General features: G+C 48.1%; 1 protein-coding gene and 1 long non-coding RNA gene across 6 annotated transcripts in view; one reads left to right on the top strand and one right to left on the bottom strand.

Moving 5' to 3' along the window:
• Window positions 1–14,161, bottom strand: part of LOC132007282 (A-kinase anchor protein 17B-like) — a 28,115-nt gene extending 13,954 nt beyond the window's left edge. For 2 of the 5 annotated variants that reach the window (XM_059385390.1, XM_059385386.1), the window contains exon 1: window positions 13,877–14,161. In XM_059385390.1, coding sequence (XP_059241373.1) covers window positions 13,877–14,067 — 191 coding nt within the window. In that variant the 5' untranslated portion in view covers window positions 14,068–14,161. Of the gene's footprint in view, window positions 1–7,771; window positions 7,877–12,262; window positions 12,378–13,876 lie in introns of all 5 variants that reach the window. The other 3 variants (XM_059385387.1, XM_059385388.1, XM_059385389.1) reach the window with 3 other exon arrangements.
• A 97-nt stretch (window positions 14,162–14,258) lies between these two features.
• The window catches only part of LOC132007283 (uncharacterized), an 11,937-nt gene continuing 7,060 nt past the window's right edge, over window positions 14,259–19,135 (top strand). The window contains exon 1 of the long non-coding RNA XR_009401293.1: window positions 14,259–14,560. This is a non-coding gene — a long non-coding RNA (uncharacterized LOC132007283). The remainder of the gene's footprint in view (window positions 14,561–19,135) is intronic.

Below are 19,135 nucleotides of genomic sequence, written 5' to 3'. Positions count from 1 at the left end.
AATGCTCAAAGCTGCTTATTACAGTGTCATTTGGATATAATTTTGTCCAAACCATGTATATATGGGAGTAAAGTCCAGAAATTGTTATGACTTTTTGTATAGTAGTTTAAATAAAACGTTCTGCTAATGTAATGCAACTTACAACTGATGCGTTTTTAGCCACTCATTTCAAATGGATCTTCTTTAAAAAGTTCTTCTGCTTAAGGGGCGCCTGGGTGGCTCAGTCGTTGAGCATCTGCCTTCAGCTCAGGTCATGACCCCAGGGTCCTGGGATTGAGCCCCACATCGGGCTCCCTGCTCTTCGGGGATTCTGCTTCTCCCTCTCCCACTCTCCACTTGTATTCCCTCTCTAACTGTCTCACTCTGTCAAATAAATAAATAAAATCTTTAAAAAAATAAAAATTAAAAGTTCTGCTTAAAATTAAATTCACAAAGACTACTAAAAACCATCACTTTTGAGATTTACTGTATGCCTCATGTCCCTCACAAGGGTGATTTCTACAGACTAAAGCAAGTGTCGATATTTTAGCCAGATGTCTCCATTTTCCTGCAATGTCAAAAAGGCTCTTATCAAATTTGGAGAGAAATGAGTCAAATACTATGGCAGGTGTAGATGAGCTCTTCTTGGGATGAGAGAACAAAGAACCAATCACCATGGAAAGTCAACATTTGGCAGTCACTTAGCAGAGGAGGCCTCGGCAAGAAGACAGGAGCAGCCAGACGCGTCAGAGTGAGGAAAGAGGGTTAGTCAATGGTACTAACTATTCCTAAGAGGCCAAGTAAGATGAGAATAGAGAAACATCCACTGAATTTTTTATTTTATTTATTTATTTATTTGACAGAGAGTGAGAGAGAACACTAGCAGACAGAGCAGCAGGCAGAGGGAGAGGGAGAAGCAGGCACCCCACCAAGCAAGGAGCCCGACATGGAGCTCGATCCCAGGACCCTGGGATCATGACCCAAGCCGAAGGCAGTTGCCCAACCAACCGAGCCACCCAGGCACCCCTCCACTGAATTTTTTTAAATTTATTTTTAAGCAGTCTCTATACCCAATGTGGGACTTGAACTCACAACCCTGAGATCGAGGGCCACATGCTCCACCAACTGAGCCGGCCAGGTACCCCAAGAAGTGTCCAATGAATTTTGCAGCATAGAGGCTCTTGAGGGCAAAAACCCAAACTATAGTAAGTTGAAGTTTTAAAAAGAAGTAGAGAAGCAGGGAGAGTGTGTGGATTATGATTTTAGGAAATGGAGCAGGAGTGCCTGGCTGGCTTAGTCAGAAGAGCATGGGACTCTTGATCTCAGGGTTGTGAGTTCAAGCCCCACACTGGGCAGAGAGCTCACTATTTAAAAAAAAAAAAAAAAAAAAGGAAAAAAAGAAGGAGAGAGAAAGAAAGGGGGCAATATTAGGAGCATGTTATAGGGTCAGTTAAGGCTTTAAGGATCAGGGGATATACTGTATGAGAAAGTGATTTGGATTGTAACTTGCTATGTACATGTAAAGAGAAATCCAGAAAGAAGATGGCCAGGGACACAGCCCTGGGGAACACCCTCATTTAGAGAGTAGGGAAAGAGACTCGGAGGTGTTCAGCTCAAGACAGATGAGCATGTCTTCTGCTCTATGTAATTCCTTCGGTGCTGGGGTTTTAAGAAGGATTGTCTGGACTCCCCGACCTCAAGCACTTTATGGTCTATTGCTGTGTTTCACAAAATATAGTCGTGTGAATCACCTGCATCCAGATAGGCTTGTCTTTTTTTTTTTAATTTATTTATTTGACAGAGAGACAGTGAGAGCAGGAACGCAAACAAGGGGAGTGGGAGAGAGAGAAGCAGGCTTCCCGCCGAGCCAGGAGCCCAATGTGGGGCTTGATCCCAGGACCCTGAGATCATGACCTGAGCCAAAGGCAGACGCTTAATGACTGAGCCACCCAGGGCCCCCCAGATAGGCTTGTCTTAAATAAAAATCCAGGGTCCCACCTCAGGCCTCCTGAGTCAGAATTTTGGGGGATGATGCCAAGAATTGGAAAACCACTGTTCTAGAAATGTTTTGTTTATGAAGGGTATTACCATAATTTCTAGAACCGCTCCTCTCATGGAGGGTCTGGGTTATTTTCACTTTGTTTCTCTTGTGGATACTGCCAGCATGGACGCTGAGGTAGTACCCAGCATAGGGATAAGACTGTGGGTTCCAGAATAGCACTGCTGGGATTTAAGCCCCAACTCTTATCACTTACTAGCTCTGTGATTCGGGGAAAACTGTGTAAGTCCTCTATACTTTGGTGTGTTCATTTTAGTATAGTATCACAATCACAGCGTGTAATTTAGCTGATGCAAGGACTAACAGAGTAACTAATTGTAATGTGCTTAAAATGGTGCCTGGCACATGATAAGCACTTAATAAATGTGGGCCATTATTATTATTATTAATACATATCTTTGTGAATCTAGAGTCAGAGTTCTGCTAACTACTGCCCTAGGATAAAATCCCAGCATGGGATGATGGCATACGTTCCTTGGTGACAGATGGGGACAATACTTGTTGTGGTGAGCACTGAGTCACATAGAGAATTGGTGAATCGATATGTTATATATCTGAAGCTAATATAGCATGGTATGTTAATTACACTACAATTAAAAACTTGTAGAATATATATATAGAGAGAGAGAGAGCACGTGCACATGCGGGGTGGGGGGTGGAGGGGTGCGACCAGGTGGTGCAGTCAGTTAAGTGTCTGACTCTTGATTTCAGCGCTCAGGTCATGATCTCAGGGTCATGAGATCGAGCCCTGTATCAGGCTCCACACTGGGTTTGGCACCTGCTTGAGATTCTCTCTCTCCCTCTCCCTCTGCACCCATCCCTCTACTATAGATATATCTATATAGGACCTAGTCTGTACCAAGAAGTAGGCTTTTTACGTATGTCATGGATTCAATGGCTTCAATGCTGTAGGGATGTCACTGGCAACTTCTGACAGATCACTAAAAATTAACTAGACAGTGCCTAGCTTACAGGTGCCCAATAATTCCTGTTGTGATGCTTTCTCCTTAAGGAGACCTCAGCCAAAAACTAACAAAAAACAAAGGGCGAAGAGGAGGATTGCCACCATGAAGACAGGAAGGAGAGACAGAGGGAGGAGGAAGGAGGAGAAGGGAGATGGAGGGGAAGAAAGGGAGGCAGGACGGGAGGGAGGACTACTTCTGAGCTTCCTAACATGGAAGGACACCGGTGATACTTATTACAGGGAAAAACGAAAAGCAAGTTACAAGGCTGGGAGCCTGGGTGGCTCAGTCGGTGAAGCATCTGCCTTCCGCTCAGGTCATGGTCCCAGGGTCCTGGGATCGAGTCCCGCGAGGAGTCTGCTCCTCCCTCTGCCCCTCCCCCTGCTCGTGCTCTTTCTCTCAAATAAATAAATAAAATCTTAAAAAAAAAAACAGGATAATAATGTACAATGTGATCTTGTTTTTTAAAAGTCATATAATAAAGTAATGAAATATCAGTACACATGCATGGGTGTGTCCATGCCTTCTGCACATAAAGTCTGTGAAGAGCGACATCCCACTGTGAACACACTTTCCCCTGCGAAATGAACTGACAGTAGAGGAAAGGAATGGGTTTGCCCTTTTCACTCTGTACGCTTACTGCTTTGATTTTGGGGTACTTGCAATAAGCATGTGTTCATTTTGTATTAAAGCTGTTTGGGGTTTTGGGTTTTTTTTTTTTTTTTTTAAAGATTTTATTTATTCATTTGACAGAGAGAAATCACAAGTAGATGGAGAGGCAGGCAGAGAGAGAGAGAGAGGGAAGCAGGCTCCCTGCTGAGCAGAGAGCCCGATGCGGGCCTCGATCCCAAGACCCTGAGATCATGACCTGAGCCGAAGGCAGCGGCTTAACCCACTGAGCCACCCAGGCGCCCGGGGTTTTGGGTGTTTTAAAAAAAATTTTTAGGTAGGTTCCATACCCCATGTGGGGCTTGAACTCACAACCCTGAGATTAAGAGTCACACGCTCTACTGACTGAGCCAGCCCAGTGCCCACGGCTAATATTAAAATTGTTTATGAAAAAGAGGAAACTCACATGATGATAAACAATGAAAAGTAAGCAGTTCACAGATGCTGATCTAAACTTGCCCAGAAAGGATCAAAACAGCCATGAAACAGCATCTCCAGCCGGAGACACCCCTCCATCTGCCATCACCAGAAAGGCCCACAGGCACCTGCACCCACAACCAACGTCTACGTGGGTTATGACCGAAGCCTGGAAGATTAGATCATCGGATAACGAGGAAGCACTTGGCCATGTTTCATAACATAACACACTGCACTTGTACCAAAACACTTTGATGAGTTTTGACCTAGGTTCACAAACCTACGGAACCATCACCACAATCAAGACAGTGAAAATGCTCGCCAACCCCCCAGTAGCTCCTCGTAACCCTTCCCCCGCCCCCAGCAACCACTGATCTGGCTGCAGAATGTTTAAGTCACAACTGATTTATTTTAGAGCAAAAGCACATGGATGTTTCTGGAAAACATTCAGAGTTACATGTAGCACCAACTAACAGATGCTTTCTTTGAAGTCACGATAGTTTCTCAACTCCAAGGTTCAATGTGCCAAGTCCCTGAATCTAGTTAAAACTGCAGAGGGCCCATGGGTGCTGGGGGACTGGGGTCGCTGAGTAATGCACAGGAAAGAGGCCACTTGCTGGGCTGAGCACAGGTGTTGTATGCAACTGACGAATCCCTAAATTCTACCCCTGAAACTAATAATATACTGCATGTTAACTAAATTTAATTTAAATTAAAAAATGTTTTAAAAAGCTGTACAGGGCCCTACTTTGCTCTTGAAAAATAGATCTAAGAAGGCTTATGCTTTCCCCCATACAATCCCTGTCTTTGACCCTGTTTAAACCAAATAAACATTCAGAAGACAATCTGTTCTAATGAGAAAATTATTTAGTAGAATAAATAGAATATAGCTCCATACTGTATGCATATTTATACACAGGAATATAACTATATCTAATTAAAATAGATGGAATCACTGAGATCAAGTTGTTAGGCCATGACAAAATTGGTTCTCTAGCACAACCTAATTGGCTTTAAATTCCTCTTTCATATATCTGTGCTTCCACTGACAGTGATGGTAGAATTCACTGACAATTTTCCCATCATTTTCATCCATCACTGTCAGCAGCCCAGATCACTTTATTCGACAAAGGTTTGAGAGCTTTGTATCAACCAAGCCCAGATGGCAAGGAACGCCATAATTAGGCCTCCACAGATTTTGAAAGCTGAATTTTAATAGTAATTTTAACTCTTCTCACATTCCCTTGTGTTCCACCATGACCTCCCCAATCTCCCCCTCTACCCCACCCCATGCCCACACCTTTATTCTAGTCCTGTGATTAAAAGCAACACTTCTGGGGTGCCTAGGTGGCTCAGTAGGTTAAAGCCTCTGTCTTCGGCTCAGGTCATAATCTCAGGGTCCTGGGATCGAGCCCCGCATCGGCCTCTCTGCTCAGAAGGGAGCCTGCTTCCTCCTCTCTCTCTGCCTGCCTCTCTGCCTACTTGTGATCTCTGTCTGTCAAATAAAATAAATAAAATCTTAAAAAAATAAATAAAAGCAACACTTTGGAGGAAGCTTACTCTTTAACACCTTTGCAGGGTCAAACAAGAGCTCCTCCAACCTTCAAAAATGATAGTCATTCAGTAATGTTTACACAGCATGCATTCCAGCCATATCTTGTGTACATACGCATTTCACTCAACCTGCTCCCAATGCCAGAATGTTTCTAGCAGATTCGCAGAGAAAAAGACTGCTTTCTCTAGTCACCAGTCTGCCTCACCCTCCTAGTCTCCATACCTAGTGGCAAAACTGACCAAACAGCATAGGATAAGAGAATAGAAAAAAAGAAACTGGTCTTGGGATGTCTCCACAATTGTAAAAAGGTTCTTTTGACCAGCAGTGAATATTACAGAAATTCTGCCAGGTCTGCATCCAAAGCCACTCTGACACCTTCTTTCACTTCAGAAGATACTCAGAGAGAGTCCTCTGTTCTACCTCAGGCTTTTTTTTTTAAGATTTTCATTCATTTTATTTGACAGAAAGAGAGACAGCGAGAGAGGGAACACAAGCAGGGGGAGTGGGAGAGGGAGAAGCAGGCTCTCCACTGAGCAGAGAGCCCCACGCAGGGCTCAATCCCAGGACCCCAAGATCATGACCTGAGCCGAAGGCAGACACTTAACGACTGAGCCACCCAGGTGCCCCATGTCTTGGGGCTTTTAGATCAGACGTATAACTTTACAACCTTAAAAGCATTTCAATCATAAGCTAAGGATGTGTCATTCACCCTCTCTTGCTTTTCCTCACGCTCACAAATATTTGCTATCAGAGTGCTAGAAAGGCCGTGTCAATGAGGCGTGTTTTTTTAAAAACAGTGGGAGAAAAAAAAGGAAATGGACAATCTGCACAACTGCATATCCTCTTTCTGTTTCCTTCCAGGCCTCTGAACTTTAAAGTTAGTCATTTTGAACACATGTAAGATGGATAAGATTATATCAATGTATTTATAGTCAATGGGGCAGCCAAAATGTATTCAGGTCAAAGCCTCCTGGCCACTTTCCAGTTTCCTGGCTAGTACAGAGTCACAGGGAATCTTGAACAAAGAGAAATATTCCCTAGCTCTCTAGTCAAGAGGTCACGGATAAACATTCACGTGTCTGACGCATCATTAACCCAAACCACAACTTTCAAACTGAGGCTGACCATATGCTCTGATCTTGACATAATCAAAGATCACATCATTAAAATGAGTGGCACTCAGTGTTGCAATAGCAGGAACAGAGCCCATGCGGGGCCCATCAAATGACTGCAAGTCAATTAGTGGGGCACTGGGGGCTTTGGGGACAGACAGAAAGGGACTTCTGGGGACCCACAGCCATGTAGCAATGATAAATTAGTGATGACCACAGGATTCTGGAGTCCTGCTGAGGGAGAATCTCAACGAAGATCTGCTCTAAGGGAGAGTTCAGTTGGAATATTTTTTTAAATTATTAAGTTTCAGGTGTATGACCCTGTCATTTGACATCTGTTCGCACTACAAAGTGACAGCTCCCAAAAATCTTATTACCATCCATCACGTACACTTGGCCCCCTGTACCCCTTTTGCTCCTCTCCCATCCCCCTTCCCCTCTCGTAACCACTCATCTGTTCTCCGTATCTAGGAATTTGGTTTTGCTTTGTTTTATTCTGCTTGTCTTCATGTGGCTTGGTTTTTAGATTCGACTTATAAGTGGTATCAAAGGGTATTTGTCTTTCTCCTTCTGACTTATTTCACTGAGCATAATATCCTCCAGGTCCATCCATGTTGTTAAAAATGGCAAGATCTCATTCTTTTTTACGGCTGAGTAGTATTCCTGTGTGTGTGTGTGTGTGTGTGTGTGTGTGTGCGTGTGCGCGCGCGCACGCGTGTACATGCACATGAGTCTCTCCTGCTATCCCATGACAGGCACGGGACAGGTTTTGCCTATCCCGTGCGTCTCATGACATCATCAGTGTTTTCCTTCTCCAGGTTATCCTTCCCATCTGAAAATGACCAGCAAAACCCCGCCCACTCATCGCCCCCTACAGGGGAAAAGCAAGCCTTACATGGGAGAGGGCTTTGCACAACTGAGCAGTTCCTGAGAGCTGCAGTTATCTCCCAACCTCTTCATAATCCCAAGGTGAACTTATTTGACCACAAGTCCTACAGAAGACGATATTCCCCAATACCTTCAGGTGGAAATGTGATCAAGGAAGGACCGACTGGAGAAGCCACAGTTTGTGGGAACTCATCACGGTAGCCTGCTACGTCGTGGCATCTGAACCGCGGGGACACTGTCAGAGAGAAAGGGGAATGGAGTCAAAAGCAGGTGAAATGGTCTGAAAGAATAAGGCACCTGGATATTGACGACTTTGGGCACAGAGAGCACTGAGATTTACAGCTGTGCTTACAGACCATCACGACCTCACTTTTGTACCTGTTTAATAGCAACATGGTCAATGTGCTTCTCCTTTTCCACAGCCGCTGCAAATTTCTGTGGAAACTCTATATAGGGAGAAGCTCTATATGGAAGTACTGGAGAGACTTGCTGTGTGTTTGGTTAGCTAATTCCCTGCCTCTGAGGATTTGCATTTTCTAACTGTTCTTTTTTTTTTTAAGATTTTATTTATTTATTTGACAGAGACACAGCAAGAGAGGGAACACAAGCAAGGAGAGTTGGGGAGGGAAATGCAGGCTTCCCGCTGAGCAAGGAACCCAATGCAGGGCTTGATCCCAGGACCCTAGGATCACGACCCAAGCCAAAGACAGATGCTAAAAGACTGAGCCACCCAGGCGCGCCCCAATTATTCTTTTTGACTGAAAGAGCATTCCTTCCGAAGGGGTACCACTGCTACTCTATTCTACCGCCATGGGAAAGGGGACCACTATGAACTTCTTTGTTCACGTCTCTTAACACATCGTTTCCTCAAAACATGTCACCACATCGAAGGGCAGGAATGGGCTTATATAGCTCATGACAGATTGGCCAACTGATCCTGTGAAAGATGATGGCACTTTATCGTGACATCGGCAGTATTAAAGGGCCCACCTGAAATGACTTGAGTTTGCACTTCATTTTTTATGCTTTTAAATAGAAATCAAAGGTTGGATCCCGGCCCATGTTGATAATCCACAGCCTGTTCGATGTCCCCAGGCTGAAGGTCCCATTCATCTCTCAAGCTAATAAGTACAACAAAACTCTTACGTTCCATGGCCCCGCAATCTGCTCTCTGCCCTCGCTTGCCCCCCGCACCCAGTGATTCCCATGTCCTGAACCACAGCCACCCTCCTCCCAGGCGCTCAGTCTCGAAACCAGGAGCTGTCCCTCCCTTCCCCTCACATTCGACCTTTGAGCCGAGTCCTCCTGACCCCAGCTTTGCCACATTCCAAGGCCACATCCACCACTGCGGCTGCCCCCACAGCCAGCTGGGGTGCAAGCCCGCGCCATCTGGAATGTGGCTTACTGCCACAGCCTCCCAACTAGTCTCTCCTGCTCTCCCGCCCCCACAGAGTCTCTGCTAAGTGACAGGCAAAATGGTCTTTTTTTAAACCTCAAATCAGATCTTGTCACTCTGTTCAAAACCCTCCGACGGCTTCTCATCATGCTCCGAACACCATTCAAACGGCTAACCCTCAAAAGCCAGGCCCTGCTCACTTGCTTCTACTCATTTTGTACCCTTCTCCCCAACTGCTCTGGATCTCTGGCTTAAATATTACCTCCTCAGAGAAGTCTTCCCTGAGCACTCTCTTAAATAGCCCAGCCCCCTGCCTCGCCCCCAACCCCGATGGAGCATAGCACCCATCTTATTTCCACTGTAACAGTGACAGGCTCAAGTATCACGTGCGCTTGTTAACGTGGCCTGTCACATGCACCTGCCCAGCCCTCATCCCCAGTCTGGAATTTCCCTGAGGGCGGGGACGGCATCAGTCTGGGTCACCAGCTCATCTTCAGAGCCTAGAACCATGTCTGGGGTTCTGGCACGTGGCAGGAACTTCGTAAGGCTAACCGTTACCTCGGAGATGAGGCACATCTGCTACATTTCACTGGTGTTACTTCTGTATTGAAAATACCAATGACAGCGCCTAGAGCTTAACAGTGAAATGCTCCTTCGGGCTTCTGGAGCTATTCATGTTCATCAGGGAACAAATGTTGTCAAGAGCCACCCAGTGGACCTCCCGAGCAACCACTCCATTGAAGACCCTTTGTGCAGGGGCTACGGGGAGGAGTCACCCCCAAAGAATGGAGTCTGGAGAAAATAAGAAATGAAGACAAACCAGAACGTGAGGAATAAAATGGCCAGTGCCGTGACACGCAGAGGATACTTCTGGGCCACAGGGAAGTGAAAAGGGTGTGAATATCCTTTCATGTGAAAGGGGTGTCGGAGGCCCCAGGAATATGCTTCTACGCTTTTCCAAAGGGCTAGTACCGCCTGCTTCAAGAGCGCTGGGACGCGTGTAGCAACAGGGGGTTGTACAGGTTGTCCCAGGAGCTGGAAGAAGGAAGGACACCGCTGCCACGTGGTCGGCTGGGGGCCAGAGGTGCTAAGCGTCCTCCGCACAATGAAGAGCCCACCACCCCAAACGCCAGGGTGGGGAAACAGCTTATGCCTGTCCCTCCAGCACGCAGGGAGCACCCTCGGGGACTTGGGGATTAACATGATGAACACGCTAGTCTCTAGGTCATTGTTCCTGACTTGTTTTTCTCCCCCTGAATTCTTTTTACCCTCTCCACCTACCGCTCTACCCATCAAGTAGGCAGCAGAAAGAAAACCTGAGCCCAAGTGAAGGATGAGAACGGGAACAGCAAGTCCTGCCAAAATGTCTCCTTGGGGCCCTCGCATCGTGGGCTTCAAAGCCCCAGCCCATTACCCTTGTGGGTAACGCTCAGGCCCTGGCCATCAGACCAGACTGTCCCCAATGACACTGACCTCCCTATGTGGAAGACTTTATTCCCATTCCAGAGTCAGCTCTACTACATGTCCAGCAATTAGTAAGACCAGAAGCTGACCTTGAATCAGTCTTCCTGAGCAGGGGCCTGTTTCCCTAGAGCAGTGGTCTGGGGCCCTCAGCGGCAGCAGAGGGTGGGGGGGTCCCAGGACTGGGCCCCAGCTGAGGGAGTCTGCCATGTACAGCTCTACCCTCTGCAGCTAGAATGTGGATCAAGCCTTCTGATGTTTCTAGAGAAACTGGAAATCCCAATTTTTATTGAGCTCTCTACCCGCCACGTGGGGCTCAAACTCATGACCCTGAGTGAGATCAAGAGTTGCACACTCCACTGACTGAGCCAGTCTTTTGGTTTTTCAGTGTGCACCCCTAATTCAATGGCTTTTTAAAATATTGTGCAGGCTTGGGGCATCTGGGTGACTCAGTCAGGTTAAGCATCTGCCTTCGGTTCAGGTCATGATCCCAGAGTCTTGGGATGGAGCCCCGTGTCAGGCTCCCTGCTCAACGGGAACCCTGTTTCTCCCTGTGTGATCTCTCTCACTCTCACTCTTTCAAATAAATAAATAAATTTTTTTTGTTAAATATTGTGCAGGCTGAGGCACACCCATCTGAGGCTGATCTGGGGCCCCTTTCCTAGCTTGCTCCTTCTAAACACTGAACCCTGGAATCTGTTTGGTTGCAGGCAACTGGTGCTCCCTGAGGGTTCAGGAAATTCAAAAACAAGAGTTAAATATGTTGACAACTGGGCAAGTTTCTTAAGAAACAGTGGGATGGGGTATAGGCTCAGGGACCCAAGGAGGGCCTGCCAAGGGACTGACACAGGTTTCGCTGTGCTCTTCCTTGGCGAAAAACTCTCAGCAACTCCCTAATTCCTACGACATCAAATCCCAAGTTCCTGGCCAGGCTCTCCAAAACACAAGGCACCCCCCCCCCCCCCCCCCCGCAGCCTTATGCCTCATCGTCTTCCTGCTTCCCTTCCCCATTCTAGTTGGGCCAGCCTTCTTTGAACTCCTCCAAACTCAAAACCAGTGAACCCTTCAGCCAGATGTTCTCTCTCTGGGTATATAAATCCCACCCACCCTTCACGGCCTGGCTCACCTCCCACCTCCTTTAGGAAGCCTTTGTCACAAGAAACAGGACAGTGCTTCTGAGCTCAAGGGCTCATGTCAAGGAGGCCCGGGTTCAAATCCAGACTCTGCCCTCAAGCCCCTGGGTGATGTACCAAACTTCTCTGGGCTTCCGAAGATGGTTCATCATAGTGCCTACCTTCCAGAAATCAGGAAGGATTAAGGCAAACGATACAAATAATATACTTAAGCTGTTGTGAGCCCTTCTTCCTATTATGGTCGACCTCCCCCTCCTCTAAGTGTCACAGCCTTACGCTGTCTCTTCTGGGCAAAAGCACCAGTGGATTCCACGCGGCCCCCATTTGCTCAGGCTGAGCCCCCGGCGTCGGTCTACCTGTTCCCAGCTTGGCTTTAACGCTTCTTAACATTCCAAGAGCACGTTGGCTATAACCTAGAACTCACAGAGGCTCAAGCGGACACGACATCCGAGAGTTGCACAAGTAACACAACCCTGGCTCTGAAACGACTCTGTAGAAGTCCCCCTCTTGAGCAGCAGCAGAAATGCATGCCGGGAAGAGCCACACAGAGCCAGAGCCAGTGACAGAGAGAAACAGCCTCTCCCCTTCCCCCACACTGCCACCTTCACAGTCCCTGCTCTCAGCTCCTCACCTTTCCTTCTGATGCTGGAGATGAGACACGAATCCAGTCAGGGTCCACTCTCTTCACACCAGTGTACGATGGGGGAACCCTGGACGAATGGGCCACATGGCAAGTGTCACTTTGGCTGGGATTAAATGGAAAGCCCATGGCTCACAATGGGAGCCGGGATGGCTTCTGTAGGCCCTGTCTCCCACCCCCGTGTGACTCCACCTCCAGTCGGGCCCATTCATCTTCCAACAAGCACCATAGCTGGGATCTCCTGGGCCCCGGAGCCTGCGGGCTTATCCTACTTGTCACTTTTCACTTTTCTCTGGGCTTAACAAGAATCGGAGTAAAAACGCATTTTTGCAATTTAGCCCATGTTTCCAGTTACCAGGGCTTTGAGTGGCTCCCTCCGAAACAAACAAAAACAGGGCACAGAAAAATGTGACTCCTGGAAGGCCGAGTTCTTTAAAAAACAACCAAAAAAAACAAACAAACAGGCAAAAACCAGAGAATCCCGACCAGAGAATCCCAAGGAGTGGCTTCCTCAGCCTGAGGACCGAGCCCCGTGGATCATGGTGTACAAGTTCGCACTACTTCCACAGCAGGAAGTTGCAAAGTTATTAGCAAAGGTAGGCAGGGAAAAAAGCACAACGTGGGCATGATTTTTGAGACCCTATTCTCAAACTAGAAAAGACACAGGGAAAATGAAGAGACCTGAAAGATAAGAAGCCAGTGTTCCCAACACAAGTAAGTCATGCCTCAGCGTTAGCTGTGCTGGAAAGTTCTCCAGTAATGGTTGGCTTAAAAAATAAATAAATAAAATCGCAGTAAAGGCAGGAGAACAAATGTGAAGACGCGGGTCCCAAAGACGAAGACTACCCCCAATTCCCTCACCTCCCCCCCCCCCCCCCCCCCCCCCCCCCCAGTTGGAGAATGGTAGTTTCCCCTACAGCTTGGGCCTCTCCAACTTGCTCCTTCCCCTCGCCCCGCTGACCCCCAACCCAAGCTCAGGACCCGGTGATTCGAGCCTTGTGGGTGAGTCCTGCTGTCCCAGGCAGACTGGAAATGGTATTATTCCACCCGTACCAAAATCTCAAGCGATACTCTTGACAAGTCCCCGTAGCCACGGACCGGGTCATCAGCCAGGCAGAGGGGGAGGAGCCCTGCTAATGATTAATTGGATGAGTGCCGGCCGAGCAGGGGGAGGAAGCCCTGGCCCCCGGCGTGTGGATCGAACAGGAGAGGGCACCTTCAGTTCCCATAAGCGGGATGCCACAGACAGCGTACCCCAGGGGAGTGCCTCAAGTGACCTCTGCTGTTAGAGGGGCCCGAGGGAGCCCCGGAGAGGGTGCGAGAGCGCCCCCTAGTGCGGCGCCAGGGCCCGAGGAGGTGCGGCACGGACTAAGGGAGCAGGGAAAGGACCAGGAGAACAGCCCAAGCACATCTCCAGAAAACCTGACGCTGCAGGGGCAGCTGGGGTGGCCCGGGTCTCCGCGCATCCCCTCCCCTGCCCCCACCGAGGGCCCCGCGTGGCTCTGGCTGCAAGGGACCGCAGATCCCCTAGGCCGGGGCGCCCAGGGCCAAGACGCAGCAGGACGTGGCCGCCTGCCTGCCTCGAGCCGAGCGGGGGACATTTACCGGGAGTCTAAGGAGCCGCCGCGCCTCCACTCGGGTCCCCGCTGGGGTGGCGGAACTCCCGCCGCCTCTCTCCAGCCGCCGCAGTCGCAACCGCCAACGCTCCCGGTCGCTCCCTGCGACTGTGGCCCGCGAGGCCAGCTGTTGAATGGCTCGCGTCGAGCGCACCCCGCGCACAAGCGTCCCCGCCGCATCCAAGTCAGCGACGCACGCGCGTGCCCCCGTGCCAACGCCCCGTGCACCCCTCGCCCCGCTGCGGCCCTAGCGGGCTGGCCGCGGCGCGGCTTCCCGGCCCCAGGCTCCCGGCTCCCGGCTGCGGAATCGCCCGCCCGCCCGCTCCCCCCGGTGGGCGCTCGCCAAACCAATTGCCCCCCCTGGCCGGCGCCGCCCCCTCGCTGCCATCCCTCAACTGGCCCTCAGGACCAATGGCAACAATGGGCTAGTCCCGCCCCCTCGATTCCCCCGGGGCCAATCTCCTTCTCCTGAGGACCCGTTCAAGTAACCCCGCCCCTCTCGTGCGGCAAAGCTGCAGCCAAAGTTTATCCCACTGCGCGGTTGCTCCTGACGATGGCGAGGTTGTGCCCAGGCTCCCCCCGCCCCCCAACCCCCCCCGCACGAAGTTACAGTGATTTCAAGGCTGCAGCTCACCTGCTCTGCCGACCCCCCACGCGACCTGTTCTTTTGAATGTGAGTATTTCAAAAGCTAACGAGAGAGGTACTGTTGTCCTCATCCCCCAGCAGGGCTGCCGCAAAACGTACGCGCGCCTGGCCAATACTTGCACATCACAGGGTCAGCTGGAATCTCGAAGGTCATCCACTGACTCTGTCCCCGGAATGCTGCGTTTTTGGTTTGCGTTTTGTTGTTGTTGTTTGTCCTGTGTACAGGGGCTCTGTCCTCTAGGCTGGACGACTTCCCGTGACAAAGACTCACTGACACCTTGAACAGCCCCTTGGGTAGCACGAGGTTTAGTGAAACCGGCCCCCTGATAATTTCCACCCCCTTGAACCCACACAAAGCCAGCTTTGCCCCCCTTTCCACAAGGGCCCAACAATTTGAAGACAAATCTGGCCCCACAGTTCTTCCAGGCTCTGTTGCTCCAAAGAACTAAGTTCAAGGCTCTTCTTTGAGTTTACGCCACTTCCTTTATTATCTTTCAAAAGCAGAAGCTGGGAAAGAAGTCTCTCCCCGCCCCTCAACCGCCAGCCCCAGGACACAGACCCTTCTGCATAGAGCAGACCCAACCGCCACATCCCTTGTCTAGACGGTAGATTTTTCTACTCCATCTCCGTAGGATGGCATTTGCTTTCCCGACTGCCATATCATAGCTGAAGAATATTAGATTTACTGTCAGCTAACCCCCCAGGGCTCTTTCTCACTGCTGCTGCTGACACAAGGCTCTGTTTTCTACTTGATTAGCTGGTAAATGTCATTGGGTTTTTTTGGGGGGGTGCTAATCTCACTCTTTTCTATCAAGACCTCTTTGCCGGCTCCTTCTGTACTTCTTTCTGTCCATTTGTCTTGCTCCCACCGCCAAGCTCAGGCCCTTACCCTGTATGCAGAACGGCCAAAGAGGCTCCTCATAGAGCACCTTACCCCTCGGCTTGTACCCCCCCTGGGCGACCTTCCAGGGCTCCTGTCCTCATCCATCTGACACCAGAAGCCACAGTGGTCTCTAAAACATGAAAATAATCCTGTCACCCCACCCAGCCTAAAAGCCCACCCACAGCTTAAAAACCTTTCCTCCTCCTTTTCCACACCCCCCCCACTTGGCCTCCAGGACGAGCTTCAGAACCCCCACAGAGCATGTGAAACCCTTGGTGATCTGGCCTCACCCGCCCAGGCCTCATTACTAGCTGGTTTACCTCCAACACAGAGCACTCAATACTTGAGATCGACTGACTTCCTGCTGTTTCTCAAATGAGCCGAGCTCTCCAACCATTTCTATGCCTTTGATACAAAGTCTGGAATAACCTGCTCCCTACCCCGCTAATCCTGACCTATTGATTCATTCACTGAATACTACCCTGAGCACCTACATGTGTCAAGTAGGGAGGTATAACAACGTGATTTTTAAATATCTGGCTTGATCCCTTCATCAGGTGCTTCCCAGGAGGGGGTAATGATTCTGCTTCCTTTCCCATAGCCGTACAGACATCAAGCAGCTATTTCTAATGACTGGACTTCAGATTCCTTCAGGCAGCTGAGACTGGGATTGTCTTCCTTGCAGAGTATCATTCAATACTAGTCAGCCTCATTCCATTAAGGTTGACAGTTTGAAGGCCAGAGGTCACGGCCATTTTCCTTCATTTCTTTCACTTTAGCTTACAAAACCCCAACTCGTTGTTAAGATGCTCGGTGTGTGAGAGAGTACGTGCTTATTGCCTATGTTGGGTTCTTTTTCCTCTTCCTCTTTCTTTTCTTAAGATCAGGATCAATCAGACCGACGCTGTATGCTTTGAACTTACACAACATTATAGGTCAATTACGTCTTAAACAATTAGATAAACAGATCAGGATAGCAATTTATAACATACCGTAGGCATTGATGTTTCTGGGTCCGAAGAGAAAGCACATGAACAGGACTGACTGTATGTTATAAAAATGAATCCAGGGACGTCTGGGTGGCACAGGTGGTTAAGTGTCCGTCTCTTGGTTTCAGCACACATTGTCTTGGGGTTGTGAGATGGAGCCCCATGCTGGGCTCTGCACTCACACTCCGTTGGGACTTTCTCTCCCCCTCCCCCCTTAAATAAATAGATAAAGCTTTTAAAAGTGAATCCACTGGAATCATGTAATTACAGAACTTCAGTGTTCGAAGGGACTTCTAAGTTAGTTTAATCAAACCCCACCCTAGCGCTAGAAACTACTATGTGGGCAGTTTTTCAGCTAAATTTCTTAGCTCCTTGGCCTCTGAAAGCAGGCTGTGCTCTCACTGTGAAAAAATTGTCTCCACATGACTAAGGCATTTGAGGGGTACCCAGAATGCTTCTCTGTCCACTGTTTTCTTTCCTCTAGAGTGAAATGTGTCCTCGGGATCCCCCCCCCCCTTCAAAATGCAAACCCCACTTGGAAGAGCCACATGCTAGCATTTTTTAATTATTTAGCATAAGGAAAGCAGCATAGCTCAATAGAAACGTTTGAAGGTGCAGTTTTCAAAGTGGTTTCACTTATGTTGTCAAATTTGATCCTCAGAATAACCCGAGTTCTGAGGGTTGCTGGAGGGGAGGGGAGGGGGAAGGATGGGGAGGCTGGGTGATGGATGCTGGGGAGGGCATGTGCTGTGGTGAGTGCTGTGAAGTGTGTAAGACTGATGATTCACAGACCTGTACCCCTGGGGCAAATAATACATTATATGTTAATTTTTTTAATGTTATTAAAAAAAATAACCTGAGTAAGATCTCTTGATTTCCATTTTACGGGGGAGGAAGCTGAGACTCACCTCCGTTAAATCACTCCTCGGGGTATTCAAATCCCAGCTCTGCTGTTAACCTTGGGCAAGAGACCGGGTCACTCTAGGCCTCAGTTTCCCCATCAATAAAATCAAATGAGATGCTTTCCAAGGTTTCTTTCAGCTCTGTCTATAATCTTTCCCCTCCTACAGGCCAAGATCAGGACACGGGGGCCCTGGGCCTTTTTAAGGGTGGCAGGAAATAACTGTGGCATTAGAGGTACATTTTGGAAAGGAGACGCTCCAGCTTGAGAGCAGAGAAAGAAAATCTGAGAAAGTCACCACAAGATGCCCTGAACTCCAAACTTACCTATTCCTTGGGTCTCTAATGCAAGCACTTCAATTCAAATTTTGTGCTAAAAATTCCATCTCATTTGCTCTAATGGTGAAAGAATGTTCTACGTAAAGCTGAATTAAAGTCTGCTTTGGTGAACTGTTTTATCATATTCAGATACAAATTACCAAACCCAATTCCATAAGCCCATTGTGCATCCCCCTGCTTATTCCATATAACAAAAGGGAAGATAAGAAACTGCAGCCTAAGGAAGTCATTGGGAAGGAAAACCAGCAGACAAATGGACGCATTCTAATAATTTATGCAAGTCGTGGGGTGCCCTGCTACCCCTCCCCCACCAGCTCATTTGCTGAGAGCACTGAGATACAGCTAATCTAATGACTCCGTGTTTGCTTAATCTTACTAAGCAAAGACAGGCTTTATGCCTAATATAAAAGGAATTTAAGCTGCCAGGTGAGAAGTGCTGATCTTTAAACTGGTTATGCAAGAAAAAGAAAGCTAATTCCCAAGATGATAAGCCTGCTTAATCGTCTGTTCTTTTTGGACTGTTTAAAAACATGTTTAATTACAGTAGAATCAGTTTTCAATTATGGACGTCTGTCATTTTTTCAGTAAATGGCTCTAAAGTCAGAATAAATAACGCTAACCTACTTCGCCGAGTTCTTACAATGATTAATTAATTGGTTTTAAAGGGTTTCAGAAGTTTTATAAAACAGAGAGATGGAGGAATCAGGAGACCCAGATTTAGTCCAGACTCTGCCTTAGTAGCTGTGTGGCCTGCAGGGGTTTATTTTCCTTCCCTGGGGCTCAGTTTTCCCATCTGTAAGATGAGGGGGAATTGGGCTAGATAATCTATTTTTAGTCTAACATTCTAACACTCTAGGATTCCCCATCATTACACTTACACTTTTTTTTTTTCTTTTCGTAGTAGTAGCTTAAAACAGCAATTATCCTCTTTTGGTTTTCCTCGAGTTGGATTCCCAAAAAAATTTCCACAATATCCTGCTGCTCCCCAGACACAGTCACTTAGGTATACCGACCCCCCCCAAAAAAAACTGACCCAATATGAATAGTCCTAAATACAATAAAGATACAGAAAGAAGGGAAAAAATAAAATCTAGACTTTCTCATTCATGGACAAGGGAAGTCCTTCCTTAGAAATTGCTGACCCATGCTTTCCTCTTCCCGCCGTTTTTTTTCCATGCTTTTTTTTCCCAAAGATTTTTATTACTCTGCCTTTTCTCTGAAATGAATGTGGGGCCCTCATTGCCAGCTCTAAAAACACTATGACTCTTTATGAAAGGACTTGAGAAAAGGTATTTTATTTATTTATTTATTTTTAAAGATATATTTATTTTATTTTAGAAAGAGAGAGCAAGCACGTGAGTGTGGGGAAGGGACAGAGAGAAAGAAGCAGACTCCCCGCTGAATGCAGAGCCCCGCGTGGGGCTTGATCTCAGGACCCTGAGATCGTGACCTGAGCCAAAACCAGGAGTCCGACGCTTAACTGACTGAGCC

The sequence above is a fragment of the Mustela nigripes genome, chromosome X (assembly GCF_022355385.1).
Source record: "Mustela nigripes isolate SB6536 chromosome X, MUSNIG.SB6536, whole genome shotgun sequence".
NCBI classification, from domain to species: Eukaryota; Metazoa; Chordata; class Mammalia; order Carnivora; family Mustelidae; genus Mustela; species Mustela nigripes.
Note: the sequence above shows the minus strand (reverse complement) of the source record. Positions and strands in the feature narration are given on the sequence as shown.